This window comes from Trichoderma gamsii (genome assembly GCF_001481775.2).
Source record: "Trichoderma gamsii strain T6085 chromosome Unknown Scaffold_61.2, whole genome shotgun sequence".
Taxonomy (NCBI): Eukaryota; Fungi; Ascomycota; class Sordariomycetes; order Hypocreales; family Hypocreaceae; genus Trichoderma; species Trichoderma gamsii.
In genome coordinates, this window is record NW_020171398.1 from 112,561 (window position 1) to 130,626 (window position 18,066).

Genomic DNA, 18,066 nt, shown 5'->3' on the forward strand with positions numbered 1-18,066 from the left:
GTACAGAACTGGATGACCGCTGGAAACGAGCGTATTTCTGCAAGATTACGATATGCGGCTCCGGCTGGAGCTGAGGGCATGTTGTTAGAAGCCTCTTATAGACGAATGATATCGAAAGATGATAATAATCAAGACAGTTTCAAACCTGGGCCACTTTGAAGAGTGAAATCTGCGTGTCTGCGTCACTTCTCCCACCCGGAATACGGCGCCAGGAATGGATAGTATTGGTGGCTTCAATTAGCCAATTTGCTTCACCTCCCCACCCGCTACTTTAGCCCTCCCGGAGACGTTCAAGGGTCCGAAGCAGCAACCTTTGACGCCCTGCTTTTAAGCTGTTTGGCCGCTTCATAATGACCGGTTTTCTCTTTCTCGCCTCTCATGATGTCTCTCCATTGAGCTCAAGCGTGCCTCTTCTCTTCATTTTTTCGGCAGCTTCTTCAGCCCTTGCCTTTGGATTATCACTATTCATCTCATACCAAGGCCTTTCACTGAGTATATGAGTGAGAAGAGTGACTTTATTCATTTACTCCATTTATTCATCAAAAGCCAAACAAGGTTGCCTTCCAACTCGAATGATATAGCTTCATGCCTCTTCAGCTTTGAGAGCTAAATATGGGCTTAATCGAGGCTCTCTTGGAGCATGTCTCCATCAAAAAGCTCTCCATCGCCCTGGTTGGCATTGGAGCATTTGTCATGACAATCAACCGCATAAGGGAGCATCGACGCATCAAGAAACTCGGCAACTATGGCCATTCACTCCCATCTCGTTTTCCATTCGGTTAGCTATAACCCTGATCTTCTCTTTCACTTATGTCACTCATGACTCTACAAAAAATTATGGATGTAATCACAAAAGAGAATCCACGGCTAATGTATGAAGCAGCCCTAGACTTCATCTACTACGGCATCCGCTCCACCATTGCCCACAAGAACATGGAGCTCTGGCGAGACGTCTTCTTCTCCAACTCGTGGACGTGCGAGATGCGCATCCTCAACCAGCGAGTCGCCTTCACCGCCGACCCCGAAAACATAAAGGCCATGCTGGCCACGCAGTTCCACGACTTTGGCAAGGGCGAGCAGTTCCACAGAGAGTGGGCGCCCTTCCTCGGCGACAGCATCTTCACCACGGACGGCATGCAGTGGCACAACAGCCGCCAGCTCATCCGGCCGCAGTTTACGAGGGACCGCGTGAGCGACCTGCACTGCTTTGAGGCTCATATTCAGACGCTGTTTAGGACCATGGCGAATGGGGGCCCGTTGGAAGGCGAGAACCAGGTGATTGATCTTGATCGGGCGGATGGGAGACGGATGGACATTCGCGACCTCTTCTTCCGCTATACGCTCGATGTTGCTACCGACTTTTTGCTGGGCAGTGACGTGAAATCCCTGACGTGAGATTTCCTTGAACATCTCGTCTTCATAGCGAGAAACAACAGACTGACTGATTTTTCAGAACTCCAAAACAAGAATTCGCCGAAGCCTTCAACGAAGTCCAACGCGTCCAAAACATCCTCGCCCGCGCCTACAAGCTCCAGCCCTTCATCCCCAAAAAGTCCTACTACGACGGCCTCAAAGTCATGAACCGCTTTGTCAACCACTTCATCCAGCGCGCCCTGCGCATGAGCCCCGAGGAACTCGCCGCCCACACCAAATCCGACAAGGACTACACCTTTTTGCACGAGCTCGCCAGCTTCACCCGCGACCCCAAAGTCCTGCGCGACCAGATCGTCGCCGTTCTGCTCGCCGGCCGCGACACCACCGCCTCGGCCCTCTCGTGGGCCATCTACGAGCTCGGCCGGCATCCGCACGCCGTGGCCCGCCTGCGCGCCGAGATCCTCGAGACCATTGGCCAGGACCGCCTCCCCACGTACGACCACCTCAAGAACATGCCGTACCTCCGGGCCGTCCTCAACGAGACGCTGCGCCTCTACCCGTCCGTGCCGTTCAACGTCCGCGTCGCCCTCAAGGACACGACCCTGCCCCGGGGCGGCGGCCCGGACGGCTCCGAGCCGCTGCCGGTGCTCAAGGACACGCCCGTCGGATACTCGACGCTCGTCATGCAGCGCCGCCCGGACCTGTACCCGCCCGTCTCGGAGGCGTTCGCCGATCCGAGCATCTTCAGCCCGGAGCGCTGGGCCGCGTGGCACCCGAAGCCGCACGATTACATCCCCTTCAACGCCGGCCCGCGGATCTGCATCGGCCAGCAGTTTGCCCTCACCGAGATGGGCTACACGCTGTGCCGCATCTTTCAGCGGTTCGAGCGGGTGCAAAGCTTCATGCATGAGATTGATGGCGGGGATCCGCTGTTGAAGTCGGATATCGTGCTGTCTCCGGGACAGGGGGTGCATGTGGCGTTTTGGGAGCCGAAGAAGGAAGCGTGAATGTTATGTGATATGATGTACATATATGGAACCCAAAGAAATGAGAAATGAAGGAGGAACATGAGGGAAAAGAGGCTGGAACTTATGATTTATGACTTGGAGAGGCATGTATACCAACGTCGACATCTTCTCCCCTACACTGAAACATGATGATGCTTTTCTTTATATACTGTTAGCTAAAAACTAATTCGTGCTTAAATCCCTCCTTCGCTATATTCTGCAATGTGACAAAAGGAAAACCCCAATACCTTCCAGGTTTACATGTGAATCATACAGATGAAACAGTGGACAACTGCAAATGCGCTTTCAATCTTAGTACTTCTCTGGCTGTAAAGGTTCAATTACGCACAATAGGAATCCCATTCGCACCCTGTCTCTCTTCTTTTCTCTTTGCGTCATGCCATCATTTTCTGCCAAAGCTATCCTTGACAGCCTGACCGAAACGTGCAATCGCCGCACTCATGTTCTCAGGGCTTGCCGCAGCAAATGTGGCACGGAAGTGCAAGCTCGGCAGGGGACCGGCATTCTCAGTCTGGAACCACGATCCTCGGGCCACGAGCACACCCCCCTTGATGCACGAGTCGAATATTTCCTGCTCAATCTCCAGGAGGCTTCGAGAGCCGGCGCTGGGGTGCTTGGTGTGGTCAACGGTGAACCAGAGCTATGGAAACAAGTGTCAGAATCTCAAAAAGCAGCGGGGAAAGAGTAAGTAGACGGAGAGAGATGAAGAAAAGACTTACAAACATGCCAGCGGCAGGCGGCGTCCAGCTCACAAGATCTCGCGGCAGATTGTCTTCACACGCAGCCAGCAATGCGTCTCTCTTCTTGGTATACTCAAGTCGCAGATTCATCAGCCACCGCAGGTAGCCCTCGTGACCCCATGTCTCATCTAGCAACTTGTGGACAATAACTTGAGAGAAGCCGCTTGGCCCCTGGCTGGCAACCTCGGCATGGCGTTGGTATCTCTCGACAATCTGCTCTGAAGCGACAATCCACCCCATGCGAGATCCTGGGACGAGCACCTTAGAGAGAGAGTCCATGCGCATTACTCGGCCATCGACATCCATGCTGACATATGTGGGTATCAAAGAGGAAACAAATTCTTCGACGTTGCTGGGCGCAGGAGCATCCGGTTGGCCTCGGCCAGTGTAGGGCTGCATTTGGAGGAAGTAGTAGGGCTCATCCTCGAGGATGAAGATGTCGTGCTTCTGCGCAACTCGGTAGATGGCCTGCCTTCTCTCCGTGCCTTGGGTTGCTCCGGTTGGGTTTTGGCCCGAGGGGACGGTGTACAGCAGATGAGGCTTTCGGGATCCCCTGGCCTTGGCGTCCCAGTTGGTGAGAAGCTCGTCCATGGCTTCAGGGATGAGTCCTTGCTCGTCGACGGGGATGCCAAAAGCCTTGACGCCCAAGGGAGCAATCGTTTCCAGGGCCGTTGAGAAGCTGAAGTCTTCCGTCAAGACCGAGTCGCCACGGTCCTTGTCCAAGAACATGCGCAGCGCCTGCTCCAACGCTCCGGTGCTTCCAATGGTCTGGCAGATTCTCCAATCGGCGTAGGGCGGGTTGCAAACAATCTCGGTGTGCTCAGTCAGGAATCGCATCATCTGAGCAGAGCCCGTGGACTGGCCATAGTTGAGCGCAATGGAGAGATCATAAGTACCATCACGATCGCGGACGTCGTACTTGCCAATGGTGACATTCTGTCCGTGTCTGGCAGTTGCCTTTTCCGAAAAGTCGGGCGGCATAGCAACCTTCATGTCGATTTCGCTGAGGGGGAACAGCTCGCTGGAGGGCAAGCCGCCGCCGAGAGAGATGAGTCCTGGCTGTTTTAGGTGCTTGGCTGCTTGCTTAAGAGAACAGGGCTCTCTTGACTTGCTCTCTGCACTCAGGTGGTCTGCAGGTTTATTTTGTGTTAGCCAAAGAATAAAGGATATTGATGGGCAGCAAACATACCGTCCCATCGCTTCGCTTTTGGCTTCCCAGCTTGCTGAGATGAGAGACAGGTCAGCTGTTGCTCTATAACAACGGAGGCAAGATGATATTTGAATCAACATTCACGCCATACTTACCGATCCTTTAAACATGTCACTGTCAGATGCTGCAGCAATGCCTGCCACCAGCTTGCCCGCCTTGGCTCTCCTCGCGGCGATATCACGGAGCACAGAGGGCGAATAGTCTACTTCGTGTGTGGCGGGCTGTGCTGCGGCTGCTGCTTCGGCGCTGTTGTGGCTTGGTCTACTGTGCAGTGATCTGGCTGCGCGGGATGAGATGATGGCGGCGCCATTGCGGGATACTGAAAGAGCCCGCAGCCGGGCAGCTTTTGTGATGGGCAGCATGGTGGCGGGTTGGCTGTGTATAGCTTCACCTGCAGTGGTGTATATGCGTATGGTGTGATTGCTACTGCGTAGATGGTGTTGCTTCGACGTATGAATTATATGGTTCTTTTACCTCGGCAAGTAAGATGAAGAGAGCGAGTAGGATTCGACCTTTGTGAGACAGGGCCGGCGGGTTGTGTATGATGAAGAAAGGGAGGTGAGAGGTTGAACTACCTATGTAAGAGAAGGTGCATGTATTTGATTGGGCTTAAAGTGGCCCTCGGGAGCTGATAACGAGCTGCTGCCCCTCCGAGCATTAGTTTAGCACCCTGTACGGATAGCTCCAGCGATAATGCAGTAGAGCTGCACCTCTGCCTCCGTACCGGCATTTGTCAGTCAACCACGCCCATATTTAGTCGTTGTCATTTTACGCGATGGTTTGGGGAATGGCGGCCGGTGCCGGGATCGGGGCCCCGCCGTCGGTAACCGCCAGTATCCCGCCCACTGGAACGGCACTGCGGGGGCTTCTCCAACCAACTGGAGCGCTTTGGCGCCTCACCGGACCTCTGGGACTTGAGTCTGACCCGCTTATTACGTACTCTTTGGCGCGCCCTGGCGACAACATGAAGCTGCACGACAGCCGTTCTGGGGCTCTAGTTGGAGGCGGGGCGGATCGGGGTGCCTGTAGCGTGTCTGCGATACTTCCTAGGTAGGCAGTAATACTGAGATGCTCGGCGTTGGATTAGTTGGAGGCATCCGACAGCGGCAAGCACGGAGCTTAGACCGTGGATGGCCAGCACTATTGGTATCAGACTCTACGATAAGACAGTGTCTGGGCAGATACTACAAAGGCCTAATAGCAGCGGCATCCTATCACTGTACCTAGCAGTAGATGGACCCTAAACGTCAAGCAGCCAAACGAAGACTACTGTAGCAGCATCTACCTGGGTACATGTGTATTTGTACTCTACAGCAGCATTACTACTTACACGCATATGAAGGCGTAAGGTATGCTACTGCTACCCTTTCTCCCCGCAACTTTGATAGCGTTATTGTTCGTACTAAAGCCCTGTCTTGCGATTTATGGCCCGTTGGCCCTTTTCAATTGGCTCATCTCGATAAGATCTCACCGTGCCGTGTGTAGCTTTTGTTCGGTGTATCATTAGCTCTGACCAGCTTCTGTCGATCTATATCGAGAGATGTGACAAAGCAACATTCTCCGACATCACGCCTCCCCAGCTCTTGACTGATACTTTGTTGTTCTTTTGGCATTCAATCTATTGTTACTCACCTCGTCTTGTGATTTTCATTATTATTAGAATTGATCGCTTGTTTTGGTCAAGCTTATACTTCCTTATAAGCTTTGTGACTCTCTCCATCCCAGGCTCCGTTGATTATGTAATGCATCTGGAGCTTCCCCAGTGATGAAGCCGCCCTGCCAACTTGTCATGCAGCGACAACCTGTCAAAACTCAAAACTCAAAACAGCAAACACCCGCAATTCGCATTGCAACAATCGGGCGCCAACGAGTCCCAATGGCTCTGTCATGAACCGCAGCACCCAGAAATGACACACCCTTTGCGCCGTGAACCCCCGACATCGAAGCGCTGAGGAGACTCGGCTTCCGCCATGTATTGGCCCATCGGAACTCCGCGCGTCTATGCCACCAGCAGCAGCAGAGCTTCCGACTCCAACATCTACGTTTCCTACGATGGCCTGCAGAGCCATTCAGGCTCCTCAGTCACATCGCCGCAGCCCGAGTCCGGCGCGCAGCCGCTCAAATCACCGTCGCCAGAAGACTCCGACGATGTGCAGCCTCCGCCAACACCCATGACACCGGCCACGCCGGCTGTCAAGCCTGTCGAACGCTATGAATTCTTCCCAGACGGCGGCGCTGCGAAGGACCAGATTTCTGAAGAGAGACGGGTGCCCGTAAAGGACCCCGTACTTGCTCTGCGCATTGCCCGCACTGGCCAGATGTTTGCCGTCATCACAGCCACATCAATCACGCTCTGGCAGACAAAGGTATGTTGGTCGCATGGCCGGATTCCATCGCTCTCTTGGCTAACTCCCCCCCAGCCTGCTGTGGTTCTTGCTGTAGTAGTTCGATCCGAATCGTCCTTGGAATCCTATGGCATCAACGTCGACCTCCTGCTGCGCCCCGATTCTGCCATCTTGGTGGTGCACACATCTAAAGGATACCTCATTACTTACTCAATAGCCACCGATGGCGAATCGAGAGTCTATAAACCGCATTTTCCAAACTATCACAACGTACAAAAGAGAAAACAGAGTCTCATTGGCCCGCAATCTCACCTGCGACCTGACCAGATTCTATGGGGACCGGGCGAGGGCGGAGGGGTTCGCGATGTCAGCGTTCGCTTCCGCATGGTTATCAAAGTTGACGCCGGTATAGAGAGTGCCCTAGCTCTCGACGACGAATTAGTTGTTGCAACAAGGAAGCCTGCCGCCGTACAATGCATCCGCTGGACCCCCGACAGCAGTGGGAACCAAACAAGGACAGAGATCTTGAGTCGCATGGGCTGGGTGGAGAAAAAGGCTTCCATCGTGGAAATGACCCATGATCGGCCCATGAATCTGGCTACCTGGATTACGAGCGACGGGAGAGTTTATGCGGTACAGCGCCTGCAACCTAAGAGCACAAATGAAAATGAAGCAGAAGGTGCCGACGCAAAACGCCTCTTCAACGGGCATTGTTTCTATACTCCGCAAGATTCGAGAGGACGTGCCGTGCGCGCCGTGATTAACGCTCGGTTTTCACTCATCGCCATTGGCTGTGCGGATGGCACGATCCACGTTTACTCTGTCCGAGACTATGCGGGCAATATTGTGCTTTCTCACACACATCGTATGCCCTTTTCCACAGCGACGGCTGGCGTCTTTACAACCCTGACCTACTCACCCGACGGATACTGTCTCTTCGCGGGCTTCGAAAAGGGCTGGTGTACTTGGAGCATGTTTGGCAAGCTAGGAAGTCATAGCTTTGGAGCTGAGCCCAGTGTCGCAAGTACGAATGGTGAGCAATGGCTTACGGGAATCAGAGGCGCAGTCTGGACTGGCGGAGGCTCTGAAATTCTTCTATTAGGGCGGCGGCATGAAGCAATATGGTCACTTGAGATGGCAAAAAATGCCATTACCGGTTGCTACAACGAGGCCAACGTCTTTCGTACCGTGCTCCAAACGCCGACGAGTGTCATGATATACCGGGGCTATGATCTTCCCGACCTAACGAGCATCTCGGCTGAGCCCTTCTTGTGGCATACTTCGAGAATACCATCAACATACCTGCTCAACCAGTGGCCGATTCGCCAGACCGTCATTTCTCCGGATGGACGCTATGTTGCTGTCGCTGGTCGCCGGGGACTGGCGCACTACAGCGTCAACAGCGGACGATGGAAGACTTTTACTGATGAAGCAATGGAAAACTCATTCTCAGTTCGCGGAGGCATGTGCTGGTATCAACATATCCTAGTAGCGGCGATTGAAGATAACCGGACGTTTGAACTGCGGCTCTACTCGCGTGAGGCGCCGCTGGATAATTCTCATGTGTTGTACACCGAGCGGCTGCCCGCGCCCGTGGTGCTGATTGCGGCATCTGGGGAAGACTCCCTTCTCGTATACACCTACGAAAATCTCTTGTACCACTACATTTTTGTGCCAACTGGCGGATCGATTCGCTTGATTCAAGTTGGCCAGATTGCATTTCACGGAATTGTGCGGTCTCCTGCCAGAGTTCGAGGTCTTAGCTGGATCCTGCCAGAAAGCCAGATCAGCGATGGAGACCCTTCTCAAGACGTGGCCGTTGCGTCCGTTCTCTTCTTAGTCGACGGCAAGCTGGTGTTGCTTAGCCCTTCGACGAATGAAGATGGTCAGCTCAAGTATGATATGCGCATCATTGCGCAGAATGTGGAATACCACGTGAGCATGCGAGATCAGCCTCCTATAAATATCAGCCACTCTCCCGAAGAGAGTCAGCTGCGCTATGGACCGCTTGCCCTCCGCGATTCCTTGTGGTTGTTTGACGGAATGGAGATTAAAGCTTGGGCCGATATTCATGATGTCCTGACGGCAGCGACGGGTGATAGCGGGAGAGAACTGCCGCCACCAGTATCCATAGATGTAGACTTTTACCCCCTTTCTATTCTTTTAGAGAAAGGCATCGTCCTTGGCGTGGAATCGGACTTGGTACAGCGGCGCGATGTGAATTTTTCCTTTTTTCACTTCGCAATCAGGGTAAGTGGACAGAAATTTCTATGGCTGACTCTTCACTTGGTGCTGACTTGGCTTGATTTCATAGACGCATCTCGTTCTACCAGACATACTCCGGTTCTATCTCTGTAACAACATGACGGTGGAGGCGACAAATCTCTCTCAGCAGTATGAAGGATTAGAGTACTTTGCTCACGGGCTGGAAGTGCTACTTCATCGTGTGCTAGACGAAGAAGCTGACACATCACCAAAGCCGGAAGATGCTGTGTTGCCGCGTGTTTTGTCTCTCCTGTCATCTTCTAAGGAATATCTTGACATTGTTCTACAGTGCACGAGGAAGACAGAAGTCCGACAGTGGAAGACTCTTTTCGCATACCTCCCTCCAGCACAAGAGCTGTTTGAGGAATCTTTACAACGAGGATCACTCAAGACTGCGGGCGGGTATCTCATCATCCTACACACACTGGATGAGTTGGAGGCTTCTTTGGAGCAGTCAGTCCGCGTTCTGACAAGGGCAGTCAGAGAGGGCGACTGGGAGTTGTGCAAAGAGCTTGCGAGGTTCCTGGCTGCCATGGACGAGACTGGAGAGACGCTCAAAGAAGCCATGAAGATGGCAAACGTTGGCGTGACTCAGGGCATCTCAAGCAGACTTGAGCTTCCCGCGACTGGACTGGGGTTTCTTAATGGGAGCAGCAGGAATAGTAGCGGAGACGATGGTGAAACAACGTCTGGTATGCGGTCTCCTAGTGATGCCGGTAGCATGGGCTCGACAATCAGTCCATTGGATGGGTGAAAAGAAGGGCGGAAATAGATGACTGTGCATCTGACCGGCACAGATAACGGTATTACCATAATATGGCTATATGGTGACATGGCTATATACGGCCATTGTGATGAAGATGTGGGGGCTTTTTTTTCTTCTCTTTTCTAGATAACTATGGCTTTTTATGGGCTTGAATTGGCGAAACGGAAGAGGTAGGGGCTTTGATTGGATAGCAAAAGGTAAAGCCAGCAACCTGATGGGATGTGTAAGAGATATGCTTACTACTTAGTGGTAATGAACTACTGATTTATTCACCCATTCTTCCTTGCACTCTCTTTCTTCTTGACAAAAGTACAGTAACGTGCTCACTATGACATGTAGAATCTACATCGTATCCCGCTGCATTGTTCCCTATTTTTAATCAAGTGCGTGTCGTGTAACGATCTTCAGAGGAGGCTGCCCTAGTAGAAGCTCTATACGGAGTAGGTATGCACATTACGAGGCTAGCAGGTTGACAGCTACGTGCATTAGCACAAAGTGAGAGATCTGACAAACGCTTCATTCTGGACATTTCATATTATCTCTATTCCATAATGCCTTTACCGAAGCCACTAAGCAGTAACTTCTCCCTCCCGTTTATATGTCTTGATGCATATATGCTTGGCGAATAACGTTCAAGCCACCAGCTGGTAGCGGTTTACCTACCTATCTAGTAGTACTCAACGGGAGCCGCAACTGCCAGCGACCAGCACTAGCCGCCCCAGTCACGTTATCCGCCAAACAAACAATCGCCGTACCCCACCATCACTGGCAGAACTACCGCTCACCACCACCGCCAAAGTCGAGATACGTCAAACCCGGGCTTGGGCCAAAACCGACCGCGACGCCGCCGCCGCCCTCTCGAAGCTCCAGCCTCCCGATCCTCGTCTCACTGCCGCTGTCATCGGCCGGAACCGCGACCGCCGCCTCCTTTGTCCGCGACTGGTCGGTCAGGTCCCCCCCCCCCTCGAGGTCTACCATAGCGCTTGCTGCCCATTGCTGCAGCCTCGTTTTTTTTCTGCCTCGCGCTGAGGTCTAATTCCGCATTTCACTGCTACATACGATGGATGAGTACGCGAGCGAGTCTGATAGTGACTACACTAGCTATTGGCGAGACTGGGTAAGTCGCTTCTGCTGCCTGCACCTGTTTATTTGCTCTCTACGCCTCCCTATCCATCCGATTTGTTGCCAGGGAGCACATATAGCTCCGCCGGTGTCGGTGCCGACGGCGTTTGCCGGTCCATGACCGGGAACGGAGAGGATAGAGAACCGGGGGGCACTTGTGACGCGAGAACAACAACACAAGGGAAACATCATATTGAACCAAAGCTGACGCGCCGTCATCTGCGCAGTTCATCTCATCCAGAGGCAATGAATATTTCTGCGAGATCGATGAGGACTACCTAACGGACCGCTTCAATCTGACGGGCCTCAACACAGAGGTCCAGTACTATCAATATGCGCTGGACCTGGTGACGGACGTCTTCGACCTCGACTGCGACGACGACATGCGCGAGACGATTGAGAGCTCAGCCCGACACCTGTACGGCCTGGTGCACGCGCGATACATTGTGACCACACGCGGTCTGACGAAAATGGTACAGTTTTCCTCTTCATAATCGCCATTATCTCTTCCAATCTTCCCCTCCAAACATATTTCTTGAGAGCCTCTGGACCGTCTGTTTTCATGTCGATAAGATGCTAACCAGGCGCTACCTTTACAGCTCGACAAGTACAAGAAGGCCGAGTTTGGCAAATGCCCCCGAGTCAACTGTCACTCTCACCCCTTGCTCCCCATGGGCCTCTCCGATATCCCCAACCTCAAGCCCGTCAAGCTCTACTGCGCCCGCTGCGAGGACCTCTACAACCCCAAGTCCTCACGCCACGCCTCCATCGACGGCGCCTACTTCGGCACCTCCTTCCACAACATCATCTTCCAGGTCTACCCCGCCCTCATCCCATCCAAAAGCATCGAGCGCTACATCCCCCGCGTCTACGGCTTCAAGGTGCACGCCGCCGCTGCGCTGGTGCGGTGGCAGGACCTCAAGAGAGACGACATGCGGAGGAGGCTGCGCAAGCTGGAGATTGAATCTGGCTTCAGAGAGGAGCAGATGGATGACGATGAGGAAGAGGAGGAGGACGATGTCGAATTTGAAGGAGTGGACGGAACTAATACCAACACGAACATGAGGCTGATTGAGGGACCGATGTGATTTGGAGAAGGAAAGAACGAACCACAAATAACAAAAGATGAGAGAGACGAATTAAAAAAAAAAAAAAAGCATTATCAAGTACATCTGGGAAAGGGACAAGGAAATATGATTCTTTTATTTTACGAATGGCAATGAGAAAAGGGCTGGAAAGACGAGTTAAAAACAAACAAACAAAACTACGATGCTCAAATATCTTGTCACACAAACACCTTTCTTCCATATCTTCCTCCCTCTTTCCCTCATTGATGTTGTACGGAAAGGCGTTTGGCGGCGGCAGAGGCGGGGACCAAACAAGCTCTGAATTTGGGTTTATTATTCCATGCATGACCTTTTTCTTTTCTGTTTATCCTTCTCTTGTTTTCTTTTTCCTTTCCCCCCTCTTTATTCTATAATATGCATCTTTGTTTCTCTCAATTAGTGTAACTCGCATGGGGCTTTAACGAATGTATTCTTGGTTGCTACGCTAATTCGACGAAACTCTACACAATGAACTTGGTTCCGTTAATACACGATTGCCCGTAGTTACACAGAATCGTACTAAAAGGAGTGACAAAAGCGGACATTGATTACCTAAGTAACATTCCCATGCGATAAATCTTGTCTAATGGTGGTAACTTTATGATTCCAGTAATACAAACAATATACGACGAATTTGCCCCTATCCTCCTCACATTCCATTTCCCTTTATATCTATATGCTTTCCCCTTAACGGGAGAGCTGGGTATCATTTTAAATGTCGATTCAATATCATGCTCGACTCCCTGATTCGTGCCCCCCATTCAAGTTGTTCAAGTTGTTCAACTCTACATCCTGATATGGCTCACCCGTCTGGGCAGGAGATCGATAACTCATTCCCGCAGGCGCTGCCAGTGAAGCTTCGACGTCGGTAGATCTCCCAAAGTTCGTAGACACCATCGTGCCACGCTCGACATCTTTCTCGCCAACGTAGCCCAAACGACCGACACCTGCCCAGAAAGCCCTGTCTGCGCTCCGGGGGCCCCAAGCCCAACCAGCGCCAATGGTGATGGGTAGGTGATAGTATCTAAAACTGAAAATGGCTGTAAAGATACCAATGGAAAAGCCAAACAAAATGTCGAAGCCATGGTGTCGGAAATCGAACCAGCGAGAGGCAGCGATGAAGATGGCGAGGCAAAAAGGTGCCACGGTGATGACTAGGAGGTAGATGGGAGGAGCCGCTGCCTGGCGACGCAACGCCTGAATGCTGGAATTGTACTTGATGGTTTGATCTGCGCTTTTGCCAGCCATGGGCACGGACACCTCGTCGTCATACTGCTCAACCGCAGACGCTGCACGAGAAGGGAAAGCAGCATGCACCTCATGGCTGGACGTAGATGTGCCCGTAGCTACAAACGGCATCGTCACGGCAAATTTGCTGGCAAGAAACAGCGAGAGGTAGAGGAGACCGCCGGCGGAGGCCGCAGAGTGGCCGCTGGGATAGCTTCGGAAGCCATCGTCAAGCTTTGCCTTGTCGGTCTGCGTGCAGATATCGGCCGAAAAGAGCTGGCCAATGCTGTTGCCCAGGGCGAATTCCCCCTTGAAGCCGCCAATCAGGTATTTCGATGCGTTTTCCAAGTCGGGGACGCATCGTGCAAGTAGATCAGGTCGAGGCTTGCCGCACATATTCTTGATGCCACTAACAAAGAAGAAGCCAGCGCCAACTGACATGAGGAGTCCCAGCAGACCAATGTGAAGTTCCCATAGTTTACGCTTCCAAACTAATGAGGCAGGGGTGTTTTTGGGCACCGTTGCACCTGGCACAAATATGATGGAGACAATGATGATAATGACAGCAGGGACTCCACTGCTCAAGACAAAGAGCAGCCAGTCCGGCACAGTCTCGTGCACCGTAAAAGGAAATCTAGAGTGGACATTATTTCGTTAATCGTCTGAACAGAAACAGACCCAGATCAAGCTTTTCGGCAGGGCTTCGACATGGAACTCACGAGATGTCTGGATCAACCAAAGAAAAGGGCCGCTTGTTGGGCGTAATTCGGCCCAAGACGTAGCCAACGACAGTAACGATAATAAGAATAATCCAGTCGAATATGTACGACGTAATGAGTCGGATCGAGGGCAATCCCATTTTGGCGTCGGGCCCGGCTCGGGTGATTTGTTGATATGATCGCATCTGCTACAAAGAAGAAACAAAGAGATGGGCATTAAAGAAGCATAAGAGGGAAGGGAGGCTAATGGGGGGTATAAATGAAAGCTTGTCTAATAAGGGGAGAGCTTTTAAACTGGAGATGGAGATGGGCAGGGTTAAAGTTCCAGCCAGGGCCAGGGCCAGGGCCAGTGCTGTGGATAGCTCAGATCTCTCTCCGCTCAGTGGCTGTGGCGCCGCTAAAACGGCGAATTGTCTCGACTTGGTCTTCTGCTCAGGTGAGGATTTTTGGGTAGATTCCACAACACAGTGTCATTCCCAAGGGACGCGTGGCAGCATAGCACAGCCCATGGAGAGGGCGCGAGCGTGACCGGTGGCGGTTGTGGTGATGGCAGATCTCTTCGCCTTGTCTCATACAACGCCACACGGTGGTGAGAAGTCAAGGGCTGGCGAGATGCGTGTATAAATCGCCCTGCTGGCGAGGGGCCGAGGCGAAGAGATCACAGAGAAAGACAAACTCGTCGAGATTCAGGCACTGCTGAATGGCATCTTGGCGCTTGGCCCTTGAAGTTTCGATTCATATGCCTAGCACTGGGAAACCTTTGATGTTTCTGGACTGCCGAGATACGTATCATCATCCCGGTCAGCATCTCAAGAATAGCACCACTAGTGTAGAAGAATAATACCTAGACGCTGCTCATTACCTACCTGTAACACCGAGATGGTGACACAGTGCCCCATGCAGCTGGCAGGCAAAGATGGAGTACCTTGTCGGAGTTACGAGGTCTTGTGCTTGGAACAGCTCCAGTAAGATGAGAAAAGATGGCAGTGCTGGCGCGCGCATCGCCGCCCCAAATAATTGCTAGCCAGCTGTTGAATCTGGAAACGGAAGTGGGTCGTGTGCGCGGCTTCCCAGTGGCCACGGAAGGGCCAAGGAAGGAGCATTAGAAAAAGCTTGGCAAGCGAGCCCCCTGGTCGCTTTCTCTTTTTGACGTAGTAGACGCCGGCTCTTGGCTCTTGATTTCTTGGCTCTTTCCCGCACACTGTTCCCGACTTACGATCTCCGTAGGGCAGGAGGAGGCTAAATCAACGTTAATCGACAAGCATAAGCCTTTACAGATACCTGGGACTTAATATTTCTTGATGGTAACAGCCTCGCTAAAACCATCTTCTCATAGGTCAAACTTTTCTCGCTCAAGTCGCAGGCAATATTCCTTCCTCCCCACAGGGATGCAAGTCTATCCTTGGTTGGTACTATAACACCAAGCTGTCCCGGGTATACTAATAGTATAAAAGAAGACGAACAAATTGACTTCTTTTTCTACTTAGTACGCACTTGCACTAGTGTTAGTGAAGACTATTGTAAACTGTACCTTTGCAGCCACCTCATCTCTCTTCCGTCCCTAGGCGCCATGGGTCGATTACGCGAGGCCTGCTTCTCCTTACTGGGGGACATGCGCATGCAGCTCGGCTTTGTGCGGTATATCGGAGAAAGGCAACAGAAAGCAACTTTGCAACTTTCTGCTCAATGCTAGATAGTAGAATCCATGTTTCTGAGACAGCTAAGGATCTTTCTCGTGTAATGATTCGCCGGTAGAAGCCACCATTACCTCTGTCCGCGTAATGCTAAGACGATCATTGACCTTTATGGCACCGAGCCTAAGAAGCTATTCAGTCAACTGGAGAGCACTAGTAGTAATAGTCTTGAAGTTCACAAACAGCCAAACGGAGGACTCGTATCAGTCACGGCAGTATCCGAGGGTATCACTTCCATGCAAGAGAGATACGTATAAGTTCATCAGAATTTAGCCCCAACAAAGGCATATCGATAATAGCACATAATATACAGTCGCGCCAAGCCACAGTATAAGCCTTGCCGCCGGCGCGTATACATAGCATCGTGTCTTTTCCTCCTTCCCTTCTAAAAGCTCCCCGGTTCCTATCGTACCCATTGTTTTATCTACAATTACTCCTTCGACGACCTCTTGTCTCTCCGCTTGCCGTGGTTGCGAGGCCGAGGTGTCACCACCCACTTGTTGACATTGTGCGTGCGGCGAGTCTTGTAACCGCTCTTGGTCTAAGTAGGAAAATGTCATTAGCTTCTTCTCCATTATCTAGTAGTAGAATAGATGTCCAACTTACCGGTCGGCCCCAAGGGGTGACGGGGTGACGATTACCCTTTGACTTTCCTCGACCACCACCGTGAGGGTGATCAACTATTTAACGACGATTAATCTCTTGCATAATACTGGTAGGTGAAAAAAGAGGGCCCAGTTACCTTTGTTCATCGCCACACCACGAACGGTAGGCCGGATGCCCAACCACCGGCTTCTACCAGCCTTACCCAACTGGCGGTAGTGGTGGTGAACATTGCTCGACACTCCAATGGTGGCACATGCATCTTTGCTTACACGACGAACTTCGCCGCTCTGGAGCCGGACCTCGACATATTTGCCCGTCATGATCTTGGTACCGTCATCTTTTGTCTCCTCGTTCTTGTTCACTACTGTGGCAGATGTACCCGCACTCCTGCAGAAGACAGCGCCTCTCTTTGCCGCTGAGCCGACACAAAACACCGTTGTGCCAACGGGAATCATGTGCATCGGCAAGCAATTTCCTCGGAAAGCAGTCTTTGCTGCAAGGATACCAGGATCAATAACACCACCCATGCTGTCGAGCAGATCCTGAGGGATACCAGCACGATAGCTGTGTACAATATCACCGGCTCTCAGTCCATCTGCGGCAATGATGTACGACTTGCGTCCCGTAGCTTGCTCCGTGACCAGGGCAATGTGAGCACTGCGTCCAGGGTCGTATTCGATTCGCTCTACCAAGTGCGGTCCAGGGCGCCATCGTATGAAATCGACAGTTCGTATCCTCCTCTTGGCACCTCCTCCCCGGTGTCTTACGGTAATTCTACCATAGACGTTTCGTCCTCCCTTGCCCTGGCCCTTTTTCGGAATCGTCAGAGGGAGAAACGGCCGTCCTTTCCAAAGGTGGTCGTTTATCGGTCGTCGCAGATGTCGTACACCCGGCGTCCTGGGCTTATAAGTGCGCAGCATCACAGATCCGCTCGACTGCCTTTCACTGCTGGCCGGCGTCTCAGCTGCACGCCCGCCAGCGGCAGAACCAGCTCTGGCCTTTGTTGCATAACCCCTCAGTGACAGATTGGTAAAGGCCGAAAGGAGCTGGCGGCTGCCAAAAGCCGGAGCAATTGATAGTCTTGGTTTGAGCATTTTTGATTCTCTGTCTAACTTTCCGGAGAAGAAGTTCTGAGTGTTTAGGGGAATCAATTACTGGTGGGTTCGACTCGCATTTGGCGGGGAGTAGACGAAAGCGCTCTTTGCGCACAGCGGCTCACGGCCTAGCAATTGGCCCAGAGCAGCCTCGTAAAATCGAAAATGTAGTGCTCTGGGAGCTGGAGATGACGGTCCCAAACGGCTCAGAAGTCTCCAAGCACCGAGCCGGTCGTTGTCGAGCAGATGGGCCTGATCGTCGCAAATCGGACGACTTGTCGTGCCTCTCTGGCTGGTCCCTCGTTGAAATTTCAACGGAGCCATGAAAAACGTTATGCCGAATGAGAAGAATGAAATGCTTAGCTAAGCGTGGTTGTCCCCCACTAGCACCCTCCTTGTTCTCGGTAGGTGCTCTTGTGCCCCTCGCTAAAAGTGCTGGCAGCTGTGCTGTAGCCTGTAGAGCTCGCTGCTGACTTAGCACAAGCCGGCGCGCGACCAGCCACCAAACCAAAGCCCTTTCATCAATTTTTTCAGCCACCAGCCACGGCCTATGGCTTGTGCTCCCGCGCGACCTCGTCCTGCCAGTTCGCGTCCCGCCAATCAGCGCCCCGTTGCCCCGCGGTTGCTACTGTTGACATTGCACTTTTTCAGGCCGCCACCCCCGGCCCCGCGAGCAGCCGCCAAACGTCGCGTTGTGAGTCGTCGGTTTTGGTTTCGCCCACGTCTCGCACCCACTCGTCGCCCGCCCACTTCTGCCTGCAGTACAATAC

At 52.4% G+C, this 18,066-nt stretch overlaps 6 protein-coding genes across 6 annotated transcripts; 3 read left to right on the forward strand and 3 right to left on the reverse strand.

The window, feature by feature from the left end:
• Nucleotides 1-612: 612 nt before the first annotated feature.
• Nucleotides 613-2,381, forward strand: TGAM01_v210376 (hypothetical protein; the record flags this gene model as incomplete). The annotated part of the gene is made up of 3 exons (XM_024550782.1): nucleotides 613-778; nucleotides 884-1,391; nucleotides 1,454-2,381. The coding sequence occupies 3 exons, from the start codon at nucleotides 613-615 to the stop codon at nucleotides 2,379-2,381; spliced, it is 1,602 nt and encodes a 533-aa protein (XP_024404479.1).
• A 403-nt stretch (nucleotides 2,382-2,784) lies between these two features.
• Nucleotides 2,785-4,714, reverse strand: TGAM01_v210377 (hypothetical protein; the record flags this gene model as incomplete). Its single annotated transcript, XM_018807282.1, has 4 exons — nucleotides 2,785-3,042; nucleotides 3,122-4,272; nucleotides 4,332-4,365; nucleotides 4,448-4,714. 4 exons carry the CDS (start codon nucleotides 4,712-4,714, stop codon nucleotides 2,785-2,787), a joined length of 1,710 nt encoding a protein of 569 aa, XP_018659448.1.
• A 1,608-nt stretch (nucleotides 4,715-6,322) lies between these two features.
• On the forward strand, nucleotides 6,323-9,716 carry TGAM01_v210378 (hypothetical protein; the record flags this gene model as incomplete). The annotated part of the gene is made up of 3 exons (XM_024550783.1): nucleotides 6,323-6,718; nucleotides 6,773-8,947; nucleotides 9,012-9,716. The coding sequence occupies 3 exons, from the start codon at nucleotides 6,323-6,325 to the stop codon at nucleotides 9,714-9,716; spliced, it is 3,276 nt and encodes a 1,091-aa protein (XP_024404480.1).
• A 1,072-nt stretch (nucleotides 9,717-10,788) lies between these two features.
• On the forward strand, nucleotides 10,789-11,938 carry TGAM01_v210379 (casein kinase II subunit beta-2; the record flags this gene model as incomplete). The annotated part of the gene is made up of 3 exons (XM_024550784.1): nucleotides 10,789-10,845; nucleotides 11,078-11,323; nucleotides 11,450-11,938. 3 exons carry the CDS (start codon nucleotides 10,789-10,791, stop codon nucleotides 11,936-11,938), a joined length of 792 nt encoding a protein of 263 aa, XP_024404481.1.
• Nucleotides 11,939-12,685: 747 nt separating this feature from the next.
• On the reverse strand, nucleotides 12,686-14,042 carry TGAM01_v210380 (hypothetical protein; the record flags this gene model as incomplete). The annotated part of the gene is made up of 2 exons (XM_018807280.1): nucleotides 12,686-13,817; nucleotides 13,903-14,042. The coding sequence occupies 2 exons, from the start codon at nucleotides 14,040-14,042 to the stop codon at nucleotides 12,686-12,688; spliced, it is 1,272 nt and encodes a 423-aa protein (XP_018659446.1).
• A 1,984-nt stretch (nucleotides 14,043-16,026) lies between these two features.
• TGAM01_v210381 (50S ribosomal protein L2) lies at nucleotides 16,027-17,296 on the reverse strand (the record flags this gene model as incomplete). The annotated part of the gene is made up of 3 exons (XM_018807279.1): nucleotides 16,027-16,137; nucleotides 16,203-16,276; nucleotides 16,339-17,296. 3 exons carry the CDS (start codon nucleotides 17,294-17,296, stop codon nucleotides 16,027-16,029), a joined length of 1,143 nt encoding a protein of 380 aa, XP_018659445.1.
• Between the last annotated feature and the right edge of the window lie 770 nt (nucleotides 17,297-18,066).